Source organism: Anas acuta, chromosome 5 (assembly GCF_963932015.1).
Source record: "Anas acuta chromosome 5, bAnaAcu1.1, whole genome shotgun sequence".
In the NCBI taxonomy this organism is placed as follows: Eukaryota; Metazoa; Chordata; class Aves; order Anseriformes; family Anatidae; genus Anas; species Anas acuta.
Window position 1 is genome coordinate 41,429,708 of NC_088983.1, and position 22,389 is coordinate 41,452,096.

At 39.0% G+C, this 22,389-nt stretch overlaps 1 protein-coding gene and 1 long non-coding RNA gene across 10 annotated transcripts; one reads left to right on the forward strand and one right to left on the reverse strand.

Moving 5' to 3' along the window:
- The first annotated feature begins 4,746 nt into the window (after nt 1-4,746).
- On the forward strand, nt 4,747-12,176 carry ZNF770 (zinc finger protein 770). Of its 8 annotated transcripts, none has more exons than XM_068684364.1 (2): nt 4,747-5,121; nt 9,642-12,176. In XM_068684364.1, exon 2 carries the CDS (start codon nt 9,786-9,788, stop codon nt 11,967-11,969), a length of 2,184 nt encoding a protein of 727 aa, XP_068540465.1. In that variant the 5' UTR covers nt 4,747-5,121; nt 9,642-9,785; the 3' UTR covers nt 11,970-12,176. The 8 variants fall into 8 exon arrangements, with proteins under 8 accessions (XP_068540465.1, XP_068540467.1, XP_068540470.1 ...); XM_068684366.1 differs by having other exon boundaries at nt 4,747-5,026; XM_068684369.1 differs by having other exon boundaries at nt 4,747-5,019.
- Nucleotides 6,302-22,300, reverse strand: LOC137857628 (uncharacterized). 2 transcript variants are annotated; one of them, XR_011097191.1, is made up of 5 exons: nt 21,981-22,300; nt 17,614-17,664; nt 11,075-11,196; nt 10,722-10,842; nt 6,302-7,580 (listed from the first exon to the last, which is right to left on the reverse strand). It is a non-coding gene; the product is annotated as an uncharacterized lncRNA (long non-coding RNA). The 2 variants fall into 2 exon arrangements; XR_011097190.1 differs by having other exon boundaries at nt 6,302-9,072; nt 21,981-22,299.
- Between the last annotated feature and the right edge of the window lie 89 nt (nt 22,301-22,389).

Consider the following 22,389-nt stretch of genomic DNA (forward strand, 5'->3'; position numbering starts at 1 on the left):
CGGGTCAAGAACCTGAGCACCCAGACAAGGAGGCAAAGGACAATGAATAAAACCCAATGACTTGCCAAAGTGGGACAGGATGGTGAAAATAACCATGGCCATGTTACAAACAGGTATATCCAAAACCAGTATGTAGGATTAGAGTGAAAGCAAACAACTGAAATCACTTTGGATTTAAAATAAAACCAATTTCTACTCCTAGAAGGTCTTGCATTGTTGCTACAATATTGCAACATCATTTCCTACCAACTGTGCATATTTCATTCTTTAGCATCATAAAAGCAAATAATTGATTCCCCATGTTGACAGGGTTCTCTACAAGAACATTTAAAATTAATTACTCTGTTTTGTACTAATTGGGCTCTAAGACTGAATCTAGTATTTTTGGATTACACTCTATGCTAACTCCCAGAATTATGCAAGTAGATCCTCAGCTGGTATACATTCGTACAGCTTCATTAAAATCAAGAGAATTACAGCAATCTACACCAGCTGTGGATCTACTACATTAATTTGTTATGGGGGCACAAGCAGAACTCCACTGCTTGCATTCTTGCTTAAGTTCAGCCCACAGTTTTCATGAAGAACAGACTGCTAAGACTGAGTATACTTTAAGATGAAAGCAATATTTTAAAAATAAAAGATACATACTTAGGTGATCTACAATCATTAAATGATTAACTAATTTCCTGAATAGCCTTTTGAGATGCATGTGGCAAAAATTAAGTACTTTTTATATCCAGGAAATTGACACCTAGAAGGCTAAATCACTCACTTCTGGTCATATAACATTTCCAAGCTTTCAAATATAGGCTGTCCAATCCCCATTTAACTGCAAGGCTTGGCAGTCTTAATTGCATACTATTGAAGTGAACAACGCTATTAAAGCTGTTAAGCATTTAAACTTCACTGCAAATAAATTTTGTCCTGTAGTGTTAAAATTTGGCTTATGTATTGCAAACTGGGTCAGATATTATTTAGAAGCACTGGTGATGAAGCTGATTTGATTTCTAATATCACTAACTATGAAGGAGAAATTCTTCTATAGGCAGTTATTTCTAGTTATCAAAAAATACATTTCAAGAACAGATCTGCAGTTACTGGGGCCTGCAGAAGTGCTTAAGCTTGTAAATGCTTCTACCTTCTCTTTCATTACTCTATACAGAATCATGAGTAAACAATTATGATTTTTTTTTAGCAACACGATATCTTTCTGAATTCAACAACAGTGAGGGAGAGGTTATTGGGTTTGTCCTCTATTCAAAGAGAGAATTATAGTTATCAAACTCTGTGTTATGATGGTTTTGTCATCCTGACATCCTTATGATGTCTGTCATTCTGTCATCCGTCTGATGGTATTGACATCCTGATCTCCAAATTGGAGAGAGATGGATTTGAAGGGTGGACCATTCAGTGGATAAGGAACTGGCTTGAAGGTCACACCCAGAGAGCATTGCTCAATGGTTTGATATCCAAATTGGAGCTCAATCTGGCTATTGCTGTCAAACCTGGCTACTACTTTGCTGTCAAAGACAACAAAAAATGTTTTTACAAAAACATCAATGCAAAACGGAGGACTAAGGAGGATCTCCAGCCTTTAGTGGATGCGGGGGGGAATTTAGTTTCGAAAGATGAGGAAAAGGTGGAGGTGCTTAATGCCTTCTTTGCCTCAGTCTTTAGCGGCAATACCGGTTGTTCTCTGGATAACCAGTACCCTGAACTGGTGGAAGGGGATGGGGAGCAGAATGTGGCCCTTACTATCCATGAGGAAATGGCTGGTGACCTGCTACGGCACTTGGATATACGCAAGTCGATGGGGCTGGATGGGATCCAGCCAAGGATACTGAGAGAACTGGCAGAGGAGCTGGCCAAGCCGCTTTCCACCATTTATCAACAGTCCTGGCTATTGGGAGAGGTCCCAGTCAACTGGCAGCTAGCAAATGTGACGGCCATCTACAAGAAGGGCCGGAGGGCAGACCTAGGAAACTACAGGCCTGTCAGTTTGACCTCAGTACCCGGAAAGCTCATGGAGCAGAACCTCTTGAGAGTCATCACGCGGCACTTGCAGGGCAAGCAGGAGATCAGGCCCAGTCAGCATGGGTTTATGAAAGGCAGGTCCTGCTTGACGAACCTGATCTCCTTCTATGACAAAGTGACGCGCTTGGTGGACAAGGAAAAGGCTGTGGATGTGGTCTACCTTGACTTCAGCAAGGCTTTTGACACCGTTTCCCACAGCATTCTCCTCAAGAAACTGTCTGCTCGTGGCTTGGACTGGCGTACTCTTCGTTGGGTTAAAAACTGGCTGGATAGCCAGGCGTGAATGGAGTCAAATCCAGTTGGAGGTTGGTCATGAGTGGCGTTCCCCAGGGCTCGGTACTGGGGCCAGTCCTCTTTAATATCTTTATCGATGATCTGGATGAGGGGATTGAGTGCACCCTCAGTAAGTTCGCAGATGACACCAAGTTGGGTGCATGTGCCGATCTGCTTGAGGGTAGGAAGGCTCTGCAGGAGGATCTGGATAGGCTGGACTGATGGGCTGAGGTCATCTGTATGAAGTTCAACAAGTGCTGGGCCCTGCACCTGGGGAGCAATAACCCCAAGCAGAGCTAAAGGCTGGGAGATGAGTGGAGATGGAAAGCTGCCAGGCAGCTGGAAAGTAGCTGGAAAGTTGCCAGGCAGAGAAGGACCTGGGAGTATTGGTGGATGGTCGGCTGAACATGAGCCAGCAGTGTGCTCAGGTGGCCAAGAAGGCCAACAGGATTCTGGCTTGCATAAAAAGCAGTGTGGCCAGCAGGTCTAGGGAAGTGATTGTCCCCCTGTACTCGGCTCTGGTGAGGCCGCCCCTCGAGTTCTGTGTTCAGTTTTGGGCCCCTTGCTACAAGAAGGACATGGAGATGCTCAAAAGAGTCCAGAGAAGGGCGATGCAGCTGGTGAGGGGTCTGGAGAACAAGTCCTACAAGGACCAGCTGAGGGAGCTGGGTTTGTTCAGCCTGGAGAAAAGGAGGCTCAGGGGCGACCTTATCGCTCTTTATAAGTACATTTAAGGAGGCTGTAATGAGGTGGGGGTTGGTCTATTCTCCCACATGCCTGATGAAAGGATGAAAGGGAATGGGCTAAAGTTGCGTCAGGGGTGTTTTAGGTTGGATATGAGGAAGAACTTCTTTACTGAGAGAGTTGTGAGGCATTGGAATGGGCTGCCCAGGGAGGTGGTGTAGTCACCATCCCTGGAGGTCTTTAAAAGACGTTTAGATGTTGAACTCAGCAATATGGTTTAGTGGAGGACTTGGTAGTGTTAGGCCAGAGGTTGGACTCAATGATCTTGAGGTCTCTTCCAACCTAGACAATTCTGTGATTCTGTGATGATTCTATGATTCCATTTCTTGAAGTGTATAAAAAGAAACTGAAAATCATGTGTGAAGCAATCTGTCCATGAGGAAAACTTTTTCACAATGTCATTAGGCTAATATATATTTATATTTATATATTTATATATATATTTGCCCTGAAACTTGAATCTTTATGACATTTCCCAAACTCATTTTATTTGTATATTTATTGGCTGGATATTGCTGCTTTGCAGATAAATATCCAGTCATTTCTAGATAAATATCCAATAATTTACTGAATTCTGCTCACTGAGGTACCACAGTAAGAAAACAGCAACGATAAATGCTCATTGTGTGGAACTTTTTTTCATACTATATCAGGACACTTCTGGGTATCCATTTATAATTACTTTATTAAGATGCTGCCAGGGCTCAGGACCCCATTACTCTAGGCACTGTACAAAAATGTTGATCCCCTCTTCTGCGAAGAAGAGTTGTGGGGTACTGCAGCACCATTCGGTCCTGCTGTCTGAATATGGGAGCTGCATGAATGGGAGAACAGTGGCAGAGATGTGGAAACCCACCCATGTTCACTCTATAGGTAAATATGTGCCTGTGACTAGGAATGCTCTGTGCCAAGTGCCAAAGCTGCTACCGTCTAAGCAGAGTTGGAGAAAGGAGATGGATTCAGATAAAGGGGAATAGAGCAGCACAGTGCCCATCAGCATAATAATCAGCAGTCTGAGCACAGTATCAGCCTCATCCATATTCTTGCATTCTATTAATTATTAACAGACTTTTGTGGCGAATCTCTTATTCACTGCTGTACCATCTGCATGTTCCTTTCTGAAATAAAAAGCTTCTGCTTTTATCTGGCTGTTTTGGCCTTTGTCTGGCAGACCTGAGGTCAGCCACTGCCCAGCAGCAGCAGCCGTGGGCCTAGGCCCATCTGGCACCCCCAGTTTCTCCAGCTGCGTTCTTCCACCCATATCTCCTGCATTTCCTTGGCCCTTCTCTCTTTCAGAAGAGAGGCAAAACTCTGCAGTGTGCACAGGTTATTGGGTATCTTTTTGGAGAGTCTTCTTCATTTCCCAGTGTCACTTCCCAATGTCCTAGACCTCAGGCTTTGACCAGCGGTTGCAGCACAATGTAATTCCACCAGCAGGGTTCCGTCCAGCAGCCTGCGGCCACTGCGAATCCATTATTTTGTGACGCTTCAGTATAAAACGCGTCCTGCTTGTGGGGAACAACGCGTGCCATCAGGAACGCAGAACTCATCACCCCACCGGCAGGGTGTCGGGCAGGGCAGGACAACGCGAGCACAAAACCCTGGCCCGCGGGACGGGGCCCCGTGCCCGGCCCGACCTCAGCCCCCTCTCCCCCTCGGGGTGCCCGGCGCGGGGGAGCCGCAGGGGGCGGGCGGCCAGGCCGGGTTCCGCGGGGGAACGGAAAGCCGCGGCCCGGGTTTCCCGGCGTCCCGGCGGCCGGGAGCCATCCGGGGGGAAGCGTTTAGGCGACGGCCGCCGCGGGCGGGCTGAGGAAGGTGGTGGTGCGGTGGCTGCTGCTTCAGGTCGCTCCCTCCCCTGCACCCTCCCCTTGCCCGGCGTGCGGGCTCGGCGCGCCGGGCCGGCCGGCGGCGTGGTGGGACAGGGCAGAGCCGCCGGGCGATGCCGCTGCCGGTGCCGCGGCCCCGGTAGGCGGTGGGCAGCTCGGGGCCGGGCCCTATAGCAGGGACACCGCTTTCTGCCGTGGAACAGCTGCCGGCCGCTGTGGGGCCGTTCGCTGTCTGCTTTCTGTAGGAGCCGCTTCGCTGGTTGCTTTTAATTGTATTTAAGAGAGTTGTGTGAGCGGGGGGGAGAGGAGGGATAGCTTTTCTGGCGTTTGGGGGTGGAAGGGGTCTGTTCCTGGTCCTAAGCCCCTTCCGCAGAACTTAGTTTTGCTGTCAAACTCGCCCCGCTTTTCCCTCATCTGTGATTTTGGGTTTGTTTCAGAGAATGCTTTAAAAAAATACATGGAAAATGGGGATAAGGTAAGATGTGCTAGCCTTGAGGAGCTGTAACACGTGATGCTGATTTCTGTATAAAGGTGATGATTACACTGCTGGTAAAATGCGTGTTTTACCCCCAATGCTGCAACCTAACTTTTCCGTAGGGAAGGCTGGTGAGGAAATGCAGTGAGCAGTGCACTTGTCTCAGACGCTTGTTTCTGTTGCATGCTATGTGTCTGGTAGGTCAGCAGCTAGATTTTTCACCTGTTTGGCAGTTAATGTTACAAAAGGCACTTATCTTTCTTAATGCATTTATTATTGTTATTATTAAATTTTGTAATTGTCAGGAAGGCTACAGCCACTAGCTTTTCTAGAGGGTCTAGAGAATGCACTAACAATGCAGAACAATCCTTTAGTTGCAAATTTGGAAACACTGAATTTTCAACTTGTAGGTGGTTTGTTTTGAATTACATTAATGAGCCATAGGAAAAGAAGGCAGGATATGAATTTTTCATTTATTCCCATGCATCAAAGCAGGGTCTGCTATGTGAGTGAGGGAACTGAGAGATCTTTATACAGCCCTTTTTGAAGACCTCCACTGTTGGAGGTAGGACAGTTCCCCCACAACTTACTTGAAAGCTTATTAAGAAAAATTGTGTAAATATAAGGATAGTGTACTTAAATCCTCTCTCCAATAACTCGAATTTCTAGTCACATCTATAAATGACTTTGGGAACGACTTTATTTTTGTTTTCAGCTGACTTCTATGTTTGTTTGGTGTTTGTTTTGCTTTTAATCAGGTGTCATCTTTAACTTAAACACTTCCAGTTATTTTACAGTTTTATATTATGCATTTAAGCTCTGATCATTCTCGATCCTGTTCTCTGGACTCATTCCAATTAGTTTATGTGCTTGACTCAGTTTGAAGGGCAGTACTCAAAACAGGATAGCGTACTTCAGCTGAATTCTAAGCAGTAGCATGGGAGACTTTATGTGCCATTCAAGCTTTATTTATGTTTATACAGCCTGGTATAATAGCATGTTACTGGTATATCCAGCTTCTGTTCCAACATAGTCTCCAAGTCTCTTCTGTTCAACTGTTACCTACTAAGTTGTTCCCCTTCCAGTTGATTATTATTTGTAAATAGAAAACCTTGTGTTTCCTTTCCTTAAAGTGCACTTCCTGGTTTTTGTTTTCTTTTTCCCTGAACCTTCTCTGATTAGTAAAGGCAAGATTAAAATTCAGAATTTTTTTCCATTGTGTTTTCAGCTTGTTGCTGTCATCTGGAAGGTTGATAAAGGTAATACATATTTAAGTAATACTTGACATAAGAAGGTCTTCTGTGAACCTTCAGTGGCCTACATCTTCATCCTATTTTTCTGCATGACCTTGCAGCCGAGATGAAAAGTAGTGTCAATTTAGTATTAAATCGGGCCCAGTCCATAAATTAAATCTATATCTATTAAATCTCATCTGTAACTAGGATGAGCCCATGTACTTCCAGGGCTGGCAGAAGAGAGTATTCCAAGCTTGTCTTTTGTTCTTTGATCTTTAGCAGCTGTGTGTTTATTCCTTAGATGTGCAAGGCACAGATCACCCTGAAATAGATACAGAGAAATGTCCTTATTAAAGAAGATTTGGAAATATATTTGGGCCACACAGTAACATCCATCTTAACACCTTTCTCCTCCTTTTGCATTGCCTAAGTTTCCCTCGCTTTAGCCTTCAGTCTTTCATTGGCAGAAGACCACAGTAAGAAGCTCTGCTCTGCTTTTGACATCCTGTACTACAGAACACTTCTCCTCATTCATCAGATAGAATCTTTAATACATCTATAAGCTAAATACAAAATCCCTTGTGTAATATGCCACAGCTGTCTCTCACTTTGGACTTTTTTCTTTGCATGTCACTGTACTGCTTGAGTACTTTCCTGATGTGTAAATTAGATCTGTATGACAGCACGTTAGCTAAAATTCATCAGTCTTTACAGTTCTTTCTCAGGAGGTTTTCTTTCCCTGCTAATGGAGGCTGCCTTGAACCACAGCTGTACAGGAATTTCCAGCACAGCAAAGAAATATGCTGCTTTTCTCAGCCTACCTGTCTGTAGCTTCACTGCAGCAAATGCTTTCTAGTTTGTGCTGCTACATACTCACTGCAACCTCCCTACCTTCACGTGATGTAACAACTGGGAGGAAAAAGGGTTCTCCTAAGAGTGTTGTGTGGTGTCGTTCATTCAAAAGACTGGAACTGAATAGCTGTTACAATTCTGTAGGAAGAGAATAGGAAAGGAAAAGTTGACTTTCTCATCTGCTCCACAGTATTGTCAAGTTCTATCAAAGGAGTGAGATTACATAATTCCTCAGTGCAATGACAACCACATCAAAGGCATACATCCAAGCATTATTAATAAGGCCACAATTATATAGGGTCATATCTATGAGGGATGGAAGGATCCTATCGGATGACCAGGTTTCTTTCTATTAAGTGTAAGAAAAAACTTGATTTACCAGATATTTTCAGTCTTCTGTGCACATCTTGAATCTCATCACAACTTGCTTTCCACTGCAGTAGGCTTTTATTCTTTGGAATTACATTAAATGGACTTTTCAGGTATTTCTGAATTCTTAAAAACTAGGGTACTGCCTCTTTGGGAAGAAGCAGTGCTTTTAGAGACACTGAAAAAATGTTTTATTTTTTTTTATTCTGCTAGTATATAGAAAGAATGCATGATTTGTGACTTGTATCAAAATACCATTTTTGAGTTTGTAGTAGCAAAATTATAGTCAGAAAAAATGTATTCTGCAACAGAGTTGTCAGGTGTTCTAGCTATTACGCTACTGCTTTAAAGTTTGCTCCCTACATCACTTTCCCTTTCTATATTTACCTATTACAAAGGTAATAATGGTAAGGTATTTTCATGCTGTTATTCATACTACTCTTGTGGACTGAAATATGTCATCTGCCTTAGATGCTGCAATTTAGGATGGATGTGACCAATTGAAATTAGTCCAGAGATGATTAAAAAGACCAATCCTGTCTTTTAAAAAAAGTAAGCATAAAAACAACACTTTAAAAAAAAAAAAAAAAAACACAAGGTTGTTCTATTAAAAAAAAAAAAGACAGAAAGAAGACTGTGAATACAGAGTTGTTACAAAGAACAACCTTTAGTTGTTTTCTACATTCAATGGAGTGAAGGACAAGAGAAGTAACTTCGTAGTAAAGAAGGGTTCAGCTGAGCACAAGGAGAAGCTTGGTGAGAAGGGCAAGCATTGGAGAGGGAACCCTGCTGAGGCTAAAGAACCCCCTTAGTGGAAGTGCTTAAGACCCTGTTGGAGGTTGTCTCTCACACAGGTTCCTGTGAATATTTTAATAAAGATGCAAGTAATTGAGTGCATAAGAAGTTTTTTGTTTGCAAATCATTGTTCTTTAGCTGAGACACAGTAGGTTGCCCAAGTGTTGAAAATGTGAGGAAAATCAAAATTGACTGTTTCATTTTATATATATATATATAATGAAACAGTCAATATATATATATATATAAACATTCACTGATGATTTAAGATAATGTGTATATTTATGATGACAAAAATGTGTATGTTTATGATGACAAAAGAGCATATGCATGGATAAGTATCACAACTCAGGCGCTCTGGTTTGGTTGTGATACAGTGAATGTAGCCTGCGTTCCATCCTTGTTCTGGTGATAGCTTATGGTTCCACTCTGCTATGCTTGGTGGCTGGCTCTGATGCTTGCCATCCTGAGATAAAGCAAAAATGATTAGTTTGTTCTGCATTCAGTTGACAAAATAAAACATGCAAATGTGAATAGTAACTGTTTTGTTTCGTTTCAATATGTTCTTAATATTCATTTCCCACAAACATGGCATTCATTTAATTTTTATTTTGAAGTGCAAGAATCCCTAGCTCCTAGCACTTTCTGTTATCTTTATAAAATTGTATGTGGGATTTCAAAGTACCGTTGTAGGGAAGAAATTTATTACAATATATATATATTTTTTTAAGAATATCCTTTATTTGCAAATAGCCTAAACGTCATAAGGTAGTTGAACTGTATATGACCTAGAAATAAGTAGCAGGAGTGTGTAATACCTGCATTACAGCACAGATGACTACTTTTCAGATGAAATGAGTTTAAGTTTTTCCATATCATGTAACAGAACAAGTAAATACTCTGGTACGAGGAAAGCATTTTAAGCTAGATTAAGTGAGCAGTATTCTAATTCAGATGCTTTTGGTCTCTTATGTAGAAAACAAGGGACAAACTTGAGCAATTATGGCTAAAGTAATACTCTTTTTCTTATTTTAGGGACCTGTGGGATTTAAGAATATCTCTCCTCTAAGAAAATTTGCTGCTTCTACAGCCTTCCATCTTAGTGGGCAATTGATGATTTCACTTGAAATACTTATCTGAAGAAATTAACAGTAGGCAAGGTGTAATTGCTTTTTAAAAATGTTAAAAGTACAGCAGTGTGTAACAGCTAACAGGATACCCAAGAAAAAGCCATATATTTGTGACACTTGCTATAAACAGTTTGAAACTCCATCAAAATTAGCTAGGCATTACCTGATACATACTGGTCAAAAGCCATTTGAATGTCACGTGTGCCATAAAACGTTTAGGCAGTTAGTCCATCTGGACAGGCATCAATTAACCCATAATTTGCCTTTTAAGTGTATTGTTTGTCATAGGAACTTCAAAAACTTAATTACTTTCTTGAAGCATCAGCAGCTTCACAATGCAGATTATCAGAATGATATCAAGCAAGCAGAAAAATCTGTGGATTCTGAGCAAGACAGGGTCATTTGTGGCATATTTCGATGTTCTGTGTGCTGGAAGTCTTTTACAACTGAAGAGAGGTGGATGCTGCATCAGTGCCTCAAGGCAGATCATCTACATGGTACCAGAAGGAGAAAGAAAACTCATGCTTGTGAATCGTGTAACAAGACATTTCCTTCAAGATCTAAGCTAGAAAGACACTTCCTTATTCACACTGGCCAGAAACCTTTTAAGTGTTCTTCATGTGGTAAATCTTTCAGACAGTCAACCCATTTGAAAATCCATCAACTCACACACACGGAAGAAAGGCCTTTTCAGTGCTGCTTTTGTCAGAAGGGGTTTAAAATACAGAGCAAGCTCATGAAGCACAAACAGCTCCATGTCAGAAATAAGAATGTGCCCAATATCATATACAAAGGAAAGACTCACAAATATCTCAGACCGCAGAAACTGTTGGAAGGAAAGATGGATAGTTTTGAGAATGACCCTTACAAGTCCCAGGAGAATGACCCACGTGATGTTCGTTCAATTTATATTGTACCCTTTCAGTGCCCAACGTGCAAACAGTGTTTTGAAACAGAGCAGGTTCTAAACTTGCACAGATGTTACCTGAGAGATGGCAAAAGTTCAAATAACTGCACAACAGCTTTCAGCCACGCAGTCAGCATGAAAAATAGGATCCTGATGAAGCTGAAGCATACTGGAGGAAAGGCATCAGATTTTTCTGTGACTGGCAGAAAAAAAATGAAATCAGGTTACTTTAAAAGTCCTGACCTGGTTGCAGTTAGAAATCAGCGTTCTGATAAGAACGCTTCCACTAAATTTTTCAAGGACTGCTGTAGCAAGCTTGACATGCACAAAGCAGTTAGTAATCGGACAAAAAGAATATTTGCCATGCCATTATCTTGGCAAGAGCATCTACAACCTCTCGAAGTAGGAATTAATTTAAAAGGTATGCTTACCAGTGAGCGCATGTTAAACATCGATGATTCAGTGCATAATAAGGATGATGCTTTTTATGGTTCATCAGATGATGGCTTCTTTGATAACCCAGAAGTACTTCACTGTGCTTTTTCAGCTCCTACTAAAAATATACATAGCAGACACAAAGTGTGTAAATGTGACAGATGTGAAAAAATCTTTCCATCTTCATCCAAACTTCAAAGACATTATCTTATACATACGGGACAGAAGCCCTTTGGCTGTAATGTTTGTGGGAAGACATTTAGACAGTCAGCTCACTTAAAAAGACATCAGCTCACCCATACTGAAAAGAACCCCTATAAAAGCTCTGTTTGCCAGGTAGAATTTGAAAATCTGAACAAACTTTTCAATCATCAGGGAGATCACATTGAATTTAAGTCTTCTCAGCCTGTGGGTTATTCGGGTTATTCTCAAACACCTTCACAGGCAGCTGGCTTTCAAGATTTTGAGCTGATTCAGTCAAACCAAGCAGCTGAAATCAAAGTTGAAATTGAGTCAGGGGACTTTGTTCTTGACACCAGCAGGAGAAACACACAGCCGTATTTGTGTAGTAAATTGTTGGAAACAGAGCAAAGCTGCTACAGTTATTGGCATGATTTTTCTGAGGGGACTGAAAAAAGTGATGTTAAGAAAGTGTATCAGTGCAGTATCTGCTTTAAAACTTTCAAATCACCTTCTAAGCTTGAAAGACATTACCTAATGCATGCTGGACAGAAGCCATTTGAATGTTCAGTTTGTGGTAAAAATTTCAGACAGTCCCCACATTTGAAGAGACATCACCTTACTCACTTTAAAGAAAGATTAAAGCTGAGTTCCACTGAGCAACAACAAGGGAATGTATTGTTTTCATTGAAACTGGATACCGTCCCATGAAACTATAAACTAACATTTTTGGTTGCATAATTATTAAAAGGCTTATATTACATTGAATAATTGACTGAAAAGGATTATCTTTTTATGTTATGGAGAAGACCTGATAAAGAGTTAATTTGCTGTCTTCAGAACTGTGTACTTGATTATAATATGTGATGACAGTGAGATAATGGTAAAAAAAAAAAAAAAGCAAAAAAGCAATAAAAAGGTACTTTGCATTTCTTTTCTTTAAATGTATTTATAAATAAACATTCTTAGAGTATTGATGGTGTTGCAGCAATCTGCAGAGCTCCCTACCTTTTCCTGTGTAGTATTATTATGACACTGCCCAACGATAACGATCCAAAAGTAACAATAAAAAGGTAATTTCCAGAATGCAGAAAATGGTCCTTTTACTTTCTTCTGGCTTCCTGTACATTGCAAACAAATATGCAAGTGTTGCATATGCTTGCTGTATTTAGTTAATGCTTTAAAAGCAAGCAAACAAAAAAAAACTGTTACATTTAGATGAAGAAGATGCAAAAAAAGAACAAAGTTGAGGAAGTGGGGAAGAATGTTTAATAAAAAAACTTGAACAGCATTATAGAACAGTTAATAAAGAGAAAAATGAACTGGATATTTGCAATATGCTTGGAAATCTGTGGGTGAGGAATTACATTTTTACCTTATTTATGGTAAAATATGAGTAGACTGCTAAAGTAGCAGGGCTGATAATCATTTAATCCCTTTTATCACTTCGTTTCTACTTCTTGCAACATCTTGCTTTTCCAAGTTTTCTCTCTCTTTTTTTTTTTTTTTTTTTTGCCAATTCATGCTATACTGAATTTTCTACACGAAAAGAGGGCAAGAAATTATAATGAATATTACACATACAGTTGCTATCTGTTCCTTCTGACGTGTATTGCACCAGTAAAGAGTGTTCTCTTAAGTTGTGACAATAGCTCAGACAAGCAGTTTTGTTGGGAAGTCATGTTCTTGTTACATTAAATATTAGAGACTGAAAATGACTTAGCTCACATTAAGTATTTCTGGTTTTGTGTTAATAGAGTCTGTAGTTTTACTTCTGGTAAGTAGAGAGCTTTGCCCATTGTGCCTGTGGGGCTGGCAAAAAGTGTAAGTGCAGTGGAGCTTTATTCATCAAGAACAAGAATGAAGTTTGTTTTTCTCTAAAGAAACTACCTTTTACTATATTTTCCTTTGTTACACAATTTCTGAATATTTGAAACATGAAATTTTTTATTCTATATCTAAATTAATATAACTGTAAAATACATTCTTTTCACTATTTAAATAGATATGTATTTATTTAAGTAAACTTTTTTTTTATTATTATTATTTCTTGAAGCAATTTATGTAGGTCTTGCTGTGGCATAAGCTTTATAGTAGTTGGTATAAATGAAGGAGTTCTTATTTTAGTTTTGTGTATTATTCTTTCCTATTTTGAGAGAGAATACAGCTAAGGAAGATTCAGTTACTATGATTTTTGTATGACAGGCTAATTCAGTATCTTAAGAATGACAATATATTGAGATTTTTTTTCTCCCCATGTGAATTGTTTCATATTGAAAGAGAATACTGTATAAGATGCTTTGAAAGTGTATTGTAGAGCTCTTGTAATAAACTATTTTATTTATATTGCACTTCTGTTGTATACTTTATGTGCAAACTAGAGTATTGAAATTATAATGTTCAGTATGCAGAGAAGTCTAAAACTTGGAATCAAAATAGCACCTTGTGTGTTCGAACAAATAGGCTTTGTTTCTTTACTTCTATGGCAAAAAAAGTAAGTATAAATATGCTTAAAGAGAGTAAGATCTGTTTTTAAGAAGTCAGTCATTTTATAAAATTTGTTTGAGTGTAATGTTTTGAGAACAATAAGCTTGGTATGTTCTGAAAAATATTGATTTGAGTAAAATGGAGGAAGATAATACAGAAAGGTAACTTTGAAGGATAGCCAGGTGGAAAGTATTACATTAATTTCTAAATTAATCACAGTAATCTTTGGTTTCCATGGGATTCCAGAAGGGCGGTAATGACCTTTTTGCATATCTAGCTCTCTATTCTTTTTATCCGAAGTTTTATGCCAGTATAAATTCATAATTTTAGCAGAATTACAGCATAAACCAGCTAGAAAGAGGTAAAGAGGTTTCTAAGAGTTGGGAAAAAAATCTAACATTGAAATCCTGTCTCTTGAAGTCAACAGTAAAGTTCTCGAAGTACCTTTGTGAATCTGAGCTACAGGGATTTTCCCAGTGTTAAGAATCCTATTTCTCATTGGTCATTAGTAGGTTAGTCATTTTCCATCATGATCCCAGGCAAGTTTAAGCCTTCAATCTCTGAAGCGTATTGTAAACAGGAGAAGGGTGGGTCTTTCTATGTTAATATTGAACTTCCTTCATGAGAACTTATCAAACTGCATTCAGCTTTGAGGAAGTGCTATGTGATATAAAAAAGGGTCAATATTTATATATTTATTATATACTTATATATAAACTGAGACAGGTTAAAGGGACCTTTTTTTTTGTAAGGCAAATGGAATGTGCAGTACTAAATTCCCTGGAACTGTAGTACTATCTGATCACATAGTCCATTTTCCACCTAGGAAATAGAGCTATGGTTAGCTTTAAAACATTTGCAACTTTACATGACTGCTGTGCTATCCTTGTAGTGTTTGCAGAAAGTCACAACTTGCAAAATATGTATAGGGGGAAAAAATCAACTGGGAAAAAAAAAAGCCATCAGAAAAGACAGAAAAAGCATTTTATTGTTTTTGTAGCTGCTGAGCGATTAGGTTGTCACTTGTCTGTGATCTACTCTCGCTACTGTACCTACAGCCAACAAGAAAAGTTGATGAGGCAAATGGGAAACAGACACAGAAGAAACTTAATTGAAATTAATCAGACCTCTGGCTTCATTGTGATATTGGAATTAATGCTCAGTTTTCCTGGCTTTCTTCTAGCACAAATGTAAAACGCAGAGTTGTCATCTCATAACAGTACCTCACTTGAGTAATGCTTAGGTAAGTACAGTTGGATGACTCTTGAATCAATAAAAACTATAGTTTTGGTCCTAATTGCCCCTGGTTCAAAATGTCTAGATATTGTAAATAACTAAAGGGGTCATGGTTCCTATTTCTAACACAAAGTTATGTGGAGTTTTTAAGTGTAAGTTTGAACTTAATAGCCTGGTTTTGTCATCCAGTAGCTATGGGTAAGATGCATCTGAGAGACGATTATTGTGAGGAAAACTGAAATTCCAGATGTGACTCTTTTGTGTTCTCATATACCTTATTTTCTCCAGGCAAAGCATATTAATTAGGCTTCTTCACTAAATCTGTCAAGCAGCTTCTAAACAGCATCTTTTTTAGCATCTATTTTAAAAGTAAATCTTCAAAGTCCATGAAAATGGAGGATTAATCAGCCTTACACCAACAAAATCACACACTAGTAGAACTGATCATTTCCTTGTTCAGAAACCACTGTTTGAACATGAACATTGTCTGCCATGAGATACCACAGGTTTTTGAATGCTGTTTTAATTTTGTACTCTGCCATTTCAGTTCTTGTTTTCTTCCTGGATCTGCTAATGTATGACTTGATTCTGTTGCACACCTGACGTAATTTGTGTATGTGGCTGAAATTTTTCCTTTTCGCTGGAATCTTTCCAGTATAGTATATTATACTATATATATACTATATATATGTGTGTGTGTGTGTGTGTATATATATATACACACTGGATATATAGATCCTAATTCGTATGGATCTGTGAAACCTGGTATGTGACTTACAGAAGGTCACAGAGCTGTTTGTCACATACCTGCTGCCACAGTATATGCAAAATGGTGCCTTGAGAACCTGTCCCAAAAAACTCTACGATTCTCTGAATGTCTGACTACAGAGGAAAGTAAATTGTGGGGCTGTACATGAGATGCATGAGTAATGAAGAAGAATATGGTGTGCTGGTGAGTGGGAATTTTAAACTAGAAAAGTATATGCAAAGGGGATGTGCATCTTGGTAGGGAAATACATGAAAGAGGTCTGAGGGCCCACGTATGGGGCTGGGGAACTGGTGAGTTTGGGGCCAGCCATTTGAAAGTGTAGTATGAGGAGCAGTACACGAGTATGCAAGAAACTGACCAGCTGTGATGTAGTAGACAGTGTCTCCATATCCACTGAATGGTTTGGGTATTTAGGGTAGTTAAGCAAACCTTGGTAGTTTATAGTAAGTAGTAATAAAAGATAAAGCAAACTTTATTTTTGTACTGTGTGTCCTAATAATTAATATGGTGGAAGGAATACTACTTGCAGTGCCAAACTGATAGCATTGCTTCTGAAAACATATCAAGTGGCACATAACATTTCTTTTTCATGATTATTATTTTTAAATATAAGGCATCTTAGATCTTTGATCAGAGTACTAGGAAAATAGGATCTGATTTGGTTACTGAGGATGTATGCAGTAGAGGAGCTCTCTAAATTGAAAATCCTCCCCAATTAGAAATGTTGAGCCTGTGGTATAAGGACTGTTAAAAAAAGATAGCATTGATTACCTTTTGTGCTAGTCAGAATGCCGTTCTATGCCATAGTGAAACACTTTATGGATTAAATTATAGAATTTAGAAATCAGGAGAAAGCAAATTAAAAGGCTTTATCTTACACACAGCTGTGGAAGAAAGTATGTCTTGAACGTGTTTAAAAATAACTTGTAACCTAATTTCTACATGTTAGTGTAGAAGGTCTTGTTATAGACAAGTCTGCAGTATTAACAGCAGGGAATTACCAAATTACTAGAAAGGAAAAATCCTTCAGGACTTGAAAAACTGGGCCCTCTCCCTCATCTTCTTGAAAAGTTCTTCTGCAGTGTTAAGGAAAACATTTGAAGATGACTTTCCACAGTCATCTTGTCACTGTGTTCTTCAGTTTTGGTTGCCAGCTCAAGACCCTGTATGTGACTTGTAGCTATACTATCTTAGAGTTTCAGGTGTAGTCAATAGAGCCTGTACTTGAATTTATAATGTAGTATAATGCATGTAAAATTAAGTAGTCATTGCTAAGGGTTGTTTGTTTTTTTTTGGCCATAAACTCTTACTCGGTTTCCCCTTAGTAGAACACGGAAAATAACACCATGTGGAGAGCTTTGCAGAAATAGAACTAGTTATTATTTGTGCAGCACTCTGCTAATACATTGAGAGCCTGCACAAAGATTAAAGGAAATGAATAATGCTGCTTTCATAAAGTGCTTGAATAGTGTGCAGCAAGCAAGATAAGATACAGAGTTGCACACTTAAGAGGGAGAGGTTATTAATTAAAGTTTTTGTCTTGATGTACTGTCACTTAGAACAATATAATGCATATTCACATAACAGAGCAAATCCAACTTGTCTGGAAAAACGTAGCTTAATACTTAAAGTGTGCTTGATTTTCCAGCCATTCTAGTTTTTGAGGTCTTATTTCTGGATATTTGAGCTTATGGACAGTCAGCTACATAACTAAATCTAAGTCATATTATTTTGAAAGGTTGATCTGAAATTTTGTCATTCTTCTGTGACACTCTAGTTAACACAGCGGTTTTTCAGCTCATACACTCTAGGATTTCACAGTACTACAAATCTTCCTAAGAGAGTTTTCTACAATTTTCTTACCAGTGGAGAATTTCTGCTGCATGTAGTCTCTCTGTTATTAATTTCTGGTGTCTGTGACAGAGAGAGTAGAATAAGTAAATAATAAAAAAAGACATTTTTGAAAAGCTGGAAACAGTATGTTTAAAGAGGTTAAGCTGTGGTATGGATTTAAGAAGGCACTTTCCCCACAGAAATTTTTTCACATATCATGTTGCACTCTCACAGGATTTCTAGCAAATATTTCTAGAGCTATAGGTACTAGCCACTGAATTCTTATGTTCATACCACTGTTTTGCTCCAGTTGCTATAAATCGAGCTAAAAGTCCCTGAAGAGAATTAGGATACCCCAGAGTCTGTGCTAAGTTGAGCTGTTAGTGAAATGTGAGCCCAGCAACAGAAAGCTAAGAATGACATAAACTCCCATATTTCCCCACCTCCCTCACTAGAGGCACTGCTTGCTATTCTGGGATATAAAAGCAGCTGGGTTGCTGAATTAGCCATATTTTTCTCTACTCATGAGCTCAGAATTTCCATTGAAGTTACTGTAAGTTTTGCACAAAAATCAAGGGCAGTACATTGGCCAGAACGTGTGCTAAATAAATATTTATACACAAATCAGAATGCTACTGACGGCTTCTTTACACTTTAAAATTCTAAATATTTTAAGAAGCATCTGTTACTAAACTGAGGCATCATTTTTGAAAGTACCCATATTTACTGAGTAGAAGTACACATACTTGGAAGTACACATATTTACTGAGTGAGTACCCGTATTTAATGAGATGAACACTGTGACAAACTCTTGGACTAGAAGAATGCACATAAATAAAATTGTAAAAGCAGTATGACGTGATTGAATTAAAATCATAGTGAACAGACTGAACAGTTAGTTTGACTACTATTGAAGATAAACTATATCCAAAGAAATAACCCCTCTCATCATGCCTAAACTTTATATGTGCTGAAAGATTCCTGTGATCTTTTAAGAGAAGCTTTCTGATTATTATTTTTTAACCTGAAAGCAAGTTAAATCAATACATTTATTTTATCGTTTCAACAGGTAAGAGACAAAGGAGGTTTCTTTTCTTCCTTGAGTAACATACATATTATTCCATTTCCATTCATTCCTCCATCCCTTTTTAAAATTTATTTCATATAATTTTGGAGGTAATATTTCAAAATGTTGCAAATCCACAGTCACTTTCCTCCTTCAGTTAAAAGAAAAGCTGTAAGTACAAGGCTGCATGCACGATGAGACGATGTTTGTCATGTTTGGAATTTTCTGTTTCAGAGTTCTTCAGAGATAATAAATAAATAAAATTGTTGTGTTTAAGTGTACAATTCAATAGGCTAGATTTAAAAGCTTATTTTAAAGAGCTGCAGTAGCTTTCTAACCATGATGGCTTAAATCTGTATTGTATGGTTTCTTTTTACTCTTTAGTGTGTCTGAGTTCTTTATTTATTGCTTGTATTTATGTTTGTATTAGTTATGCTTGTATTTAAAGAAAAAAAGTGTTTCCACTCAGCAAAATTCTGTAGGAGAGATTCCCTGCTAGACAAGCATATTGGTATGACCTGGAGTAAAAACAGGCTGTAATTTAAACATGGCATAAGATGTGTGCATGTTATTGAGATTCTTTTTCCACTGAAAGGGAATTAAGAATTATATTTACACCTTACATAATACATATGCAATTCAAAGCACTCTGCAAACTCAAAATGTCCTTGTATTTCTAATTAATAGTTAAATAATGCACATAACAAGTTAGCATCACAGCCAAGATACAAGCCCACAAATTTCTTACAAAAGTGACATCAAGCTACTGAATTGTTTTAGAGTATAAAAACATCAGCAGTTTGCTTTATATTATGTCTCATTGAAGACCCAAACATAACAACAAACCTAAAAAAATCTATTAATATTAGAAACACAGATGAATTGCTTGGAGTTTCAGCACTATAATCATTTCTGTGACTCTAGGTAGAAACCAAAATAATTTAAAAGGCAAGATGGAACACAGACTCAGCCTCTGCTGATTATCTCTAGTTACTTCCTAATGCACAGATACCGTATTTGGAAGAATATTGCTGAGATAAAAGCAATGGCCAGCTTATTCATGACCTTGGCAAAGAAAAGGAGAGAAGCATATTTTTGCTGGCTCCATTAATATAGAAGGGCAAGCATCCAAAACAAGAAGAGCTAGTTAAGCAAGAAAGTGGCATTGAATATAAATTGACCGGGACTATATGCAGCCTAAAAAAGTGTAACAGTCTTGAAAACAGCATCTACTCAAATGTGTGACTTTTTAAATAATATATGTCTTCATGAATGAATTAACAGATTTTTGAAAAGAAAGAATATTTGATTTTTTGACGCATTAAGTCAATGAGTACAGAAAGCTGTGGAACTTCACAGAAGGCTTTGGAGAAGATGGGGTGCAGGGTTTTATTTTTCCCTTGACTACAAAGCAGTTTGGGGTGGAAAGTGACAGATGTGACTCTGCTCTGGGGAAAACTGAGCGTAGTGTTCAAGAAATTAGTTTTAATAGACAGTTGTGAGCTGGGGTGAGGGTCGCAGATGGGGACACACACACAATCATGGGTACCATTATGTCTGGTCTCACCACAACTCCCTTTTAAAGGTTCAGCTACTCTTGAGACTTGAAAACAACATACTTTGCCAAAATATTATTAAGTAATTTCAATGTCCATCTACTGTACTATCATAGGGCTAATGTAACTAAACAATACCCCTTATAGAGAAATATTTAATACATTACTTATAGGGGTGAGATCTTTATTGCTTTATTTGGCATTGCTACTGAGGGCTGTAATCATATGACCTAGCATTAGGCATCTAATACTAGTTTCCAATACCAGAAGCTCATTCAAAGCACTTAAATGAGTCCTGATTTGCCCTCTGGAAGGACCTCTGTTTGACCTTTACGAAATTGAGCTTTATGAAATTTAAGACAGCTAATCGCACTGGGACATCCAAATGCTGAAAGTACAAGAAACATGGATTCCTCCTTGAGCTTTCACAGTTTTGATACCATGTGGAAATTTGAGGGGTTTGATGCAATTGATGATCTATCGCAAACAGAGGTCAGCGGGTTTGAGTTAGCTTTGCAAAGCTGTTTTAGATAATTTATCAGCTCAATTCCAAAATTTATTTGCCTGCCTACTTTTTGGTATGGAAATAGCTCCTAAAATGTTGCCTTGTGGGTGGCACTTAGACATGCTACTAGAAAAGAAATTTAAGGACTAATTACTGTCACCTCTGATCTCATGAAAACATTATAGCCTCTACTAAGTGTCCCATGCTGTCTCTTAAACACAAGTCAGACTTACAGCTCTCATCTGAAAACCAACTTTTTTGAAAGCCAAGGGGTTTTCAAGCTGTTACATTTCCACTTGTTCTGATACATGCAAACATAAGCTACAGTGATTTCTGAAGTAGTCAGATATAATACAAGCTAATGTGGAAGATGGTGCTACCTACACTGTTCTTTCCAACACATTAGCTAGGGTGCTGCAACATGCTAACGTGGCTCATCCAGCCAGCTCAGAGCTTAGGTAAATTTTACTCATATTTTCTACATGTGTCCATGGATGCTAGATGGTGTACTAAGTGATGGAGAAAGGGCAAGTATAATTACCCTTTTGGTGTCAAGTGTAGATTTTGATAAGCCTAAATCAATCATGAAGCTGCAAACTCCAGACTAATTTAAAATAAGCATCTTAACTTGCTTACTTTTATTACAATTTAAGTGTCAGACAGGGTGCATCGGTGTAAGTCTATTTTAATAAATTGCTTTGTATTTGCATATTTTCATCCAATGCCTGTTTCTCTAAGGGCTTCAATTGTTAGACAAATAGTGTTCAGTCCTTGTTATTTAAAGAATTTGTTACCAGTACTTTTGTAACTTTTTTTATTTAACTTGTTTCCATACAGAAAACTTACACGTTCTGGAAGCTTTAAAGCAAAGGCATACAGTGGGCGTATTTATTTGAATACAGCCATTGTCTGATCCTATTCAAGGCACTGTCATTACTTTTTCCATTCCCATTGCACATTCTAATTCAACTTCAAAAAGAATATTTAGTTTAACCTCTGCTTGAAGAAATGAAGCGGAGATCACCTTGATATCAAAACAAAGGAGGTCATATTCAAACAGACTTCAATGGTATCTGCCTGGAAGTTTAAAGTATTCAAGTGGCAGGTGCTGGATAATGAGCAAAGAAACAAAGCACTGGAACCTCTCTAGAGATTCTGTTAAATTCCTCCCTAATTAATCTGCGTACCGAATAGAGTAAGCTAATTGCTAACAGGTCTAACTGATTACCAAATTGCCGACTTGTGTAAGCACGTAGTTTTTCCCTCTTACCTTTGCCTTCCCTCTCCTCCCCGAGTTTATGGGTGCACACACCGAACAGAGCACGCAGCAGTGCTGGGATGGTGGTGCTGCCCGACATTAATAAGAACAGGTCCTTTCCACCTCCTGGACACTGTTTGGACCACAACTTTTGCTCTAAACAATAAAACAGGATCGCTCAGGCTTTCCATGCCTGGTTCCTTGGGCTATAGGGGCTGCTGGACTCCACCTCGGCCTGCCCAGGCGGCTGCAGCTCCCCTCAGGCTTTTCGGGTCTCCCTGTCCTTCCCTCGCCGGGGGGCGCTGCCCCGCCGCCACCGGCCGGGTGCGGGCTGCAGGGCCGGGAGGGCGCGGCAGGTGGCGACACCGCATCCCCTCCGTCCCCCCCGCCCGGCCGTCGCGCCCCGGAACCGCTCCGTACC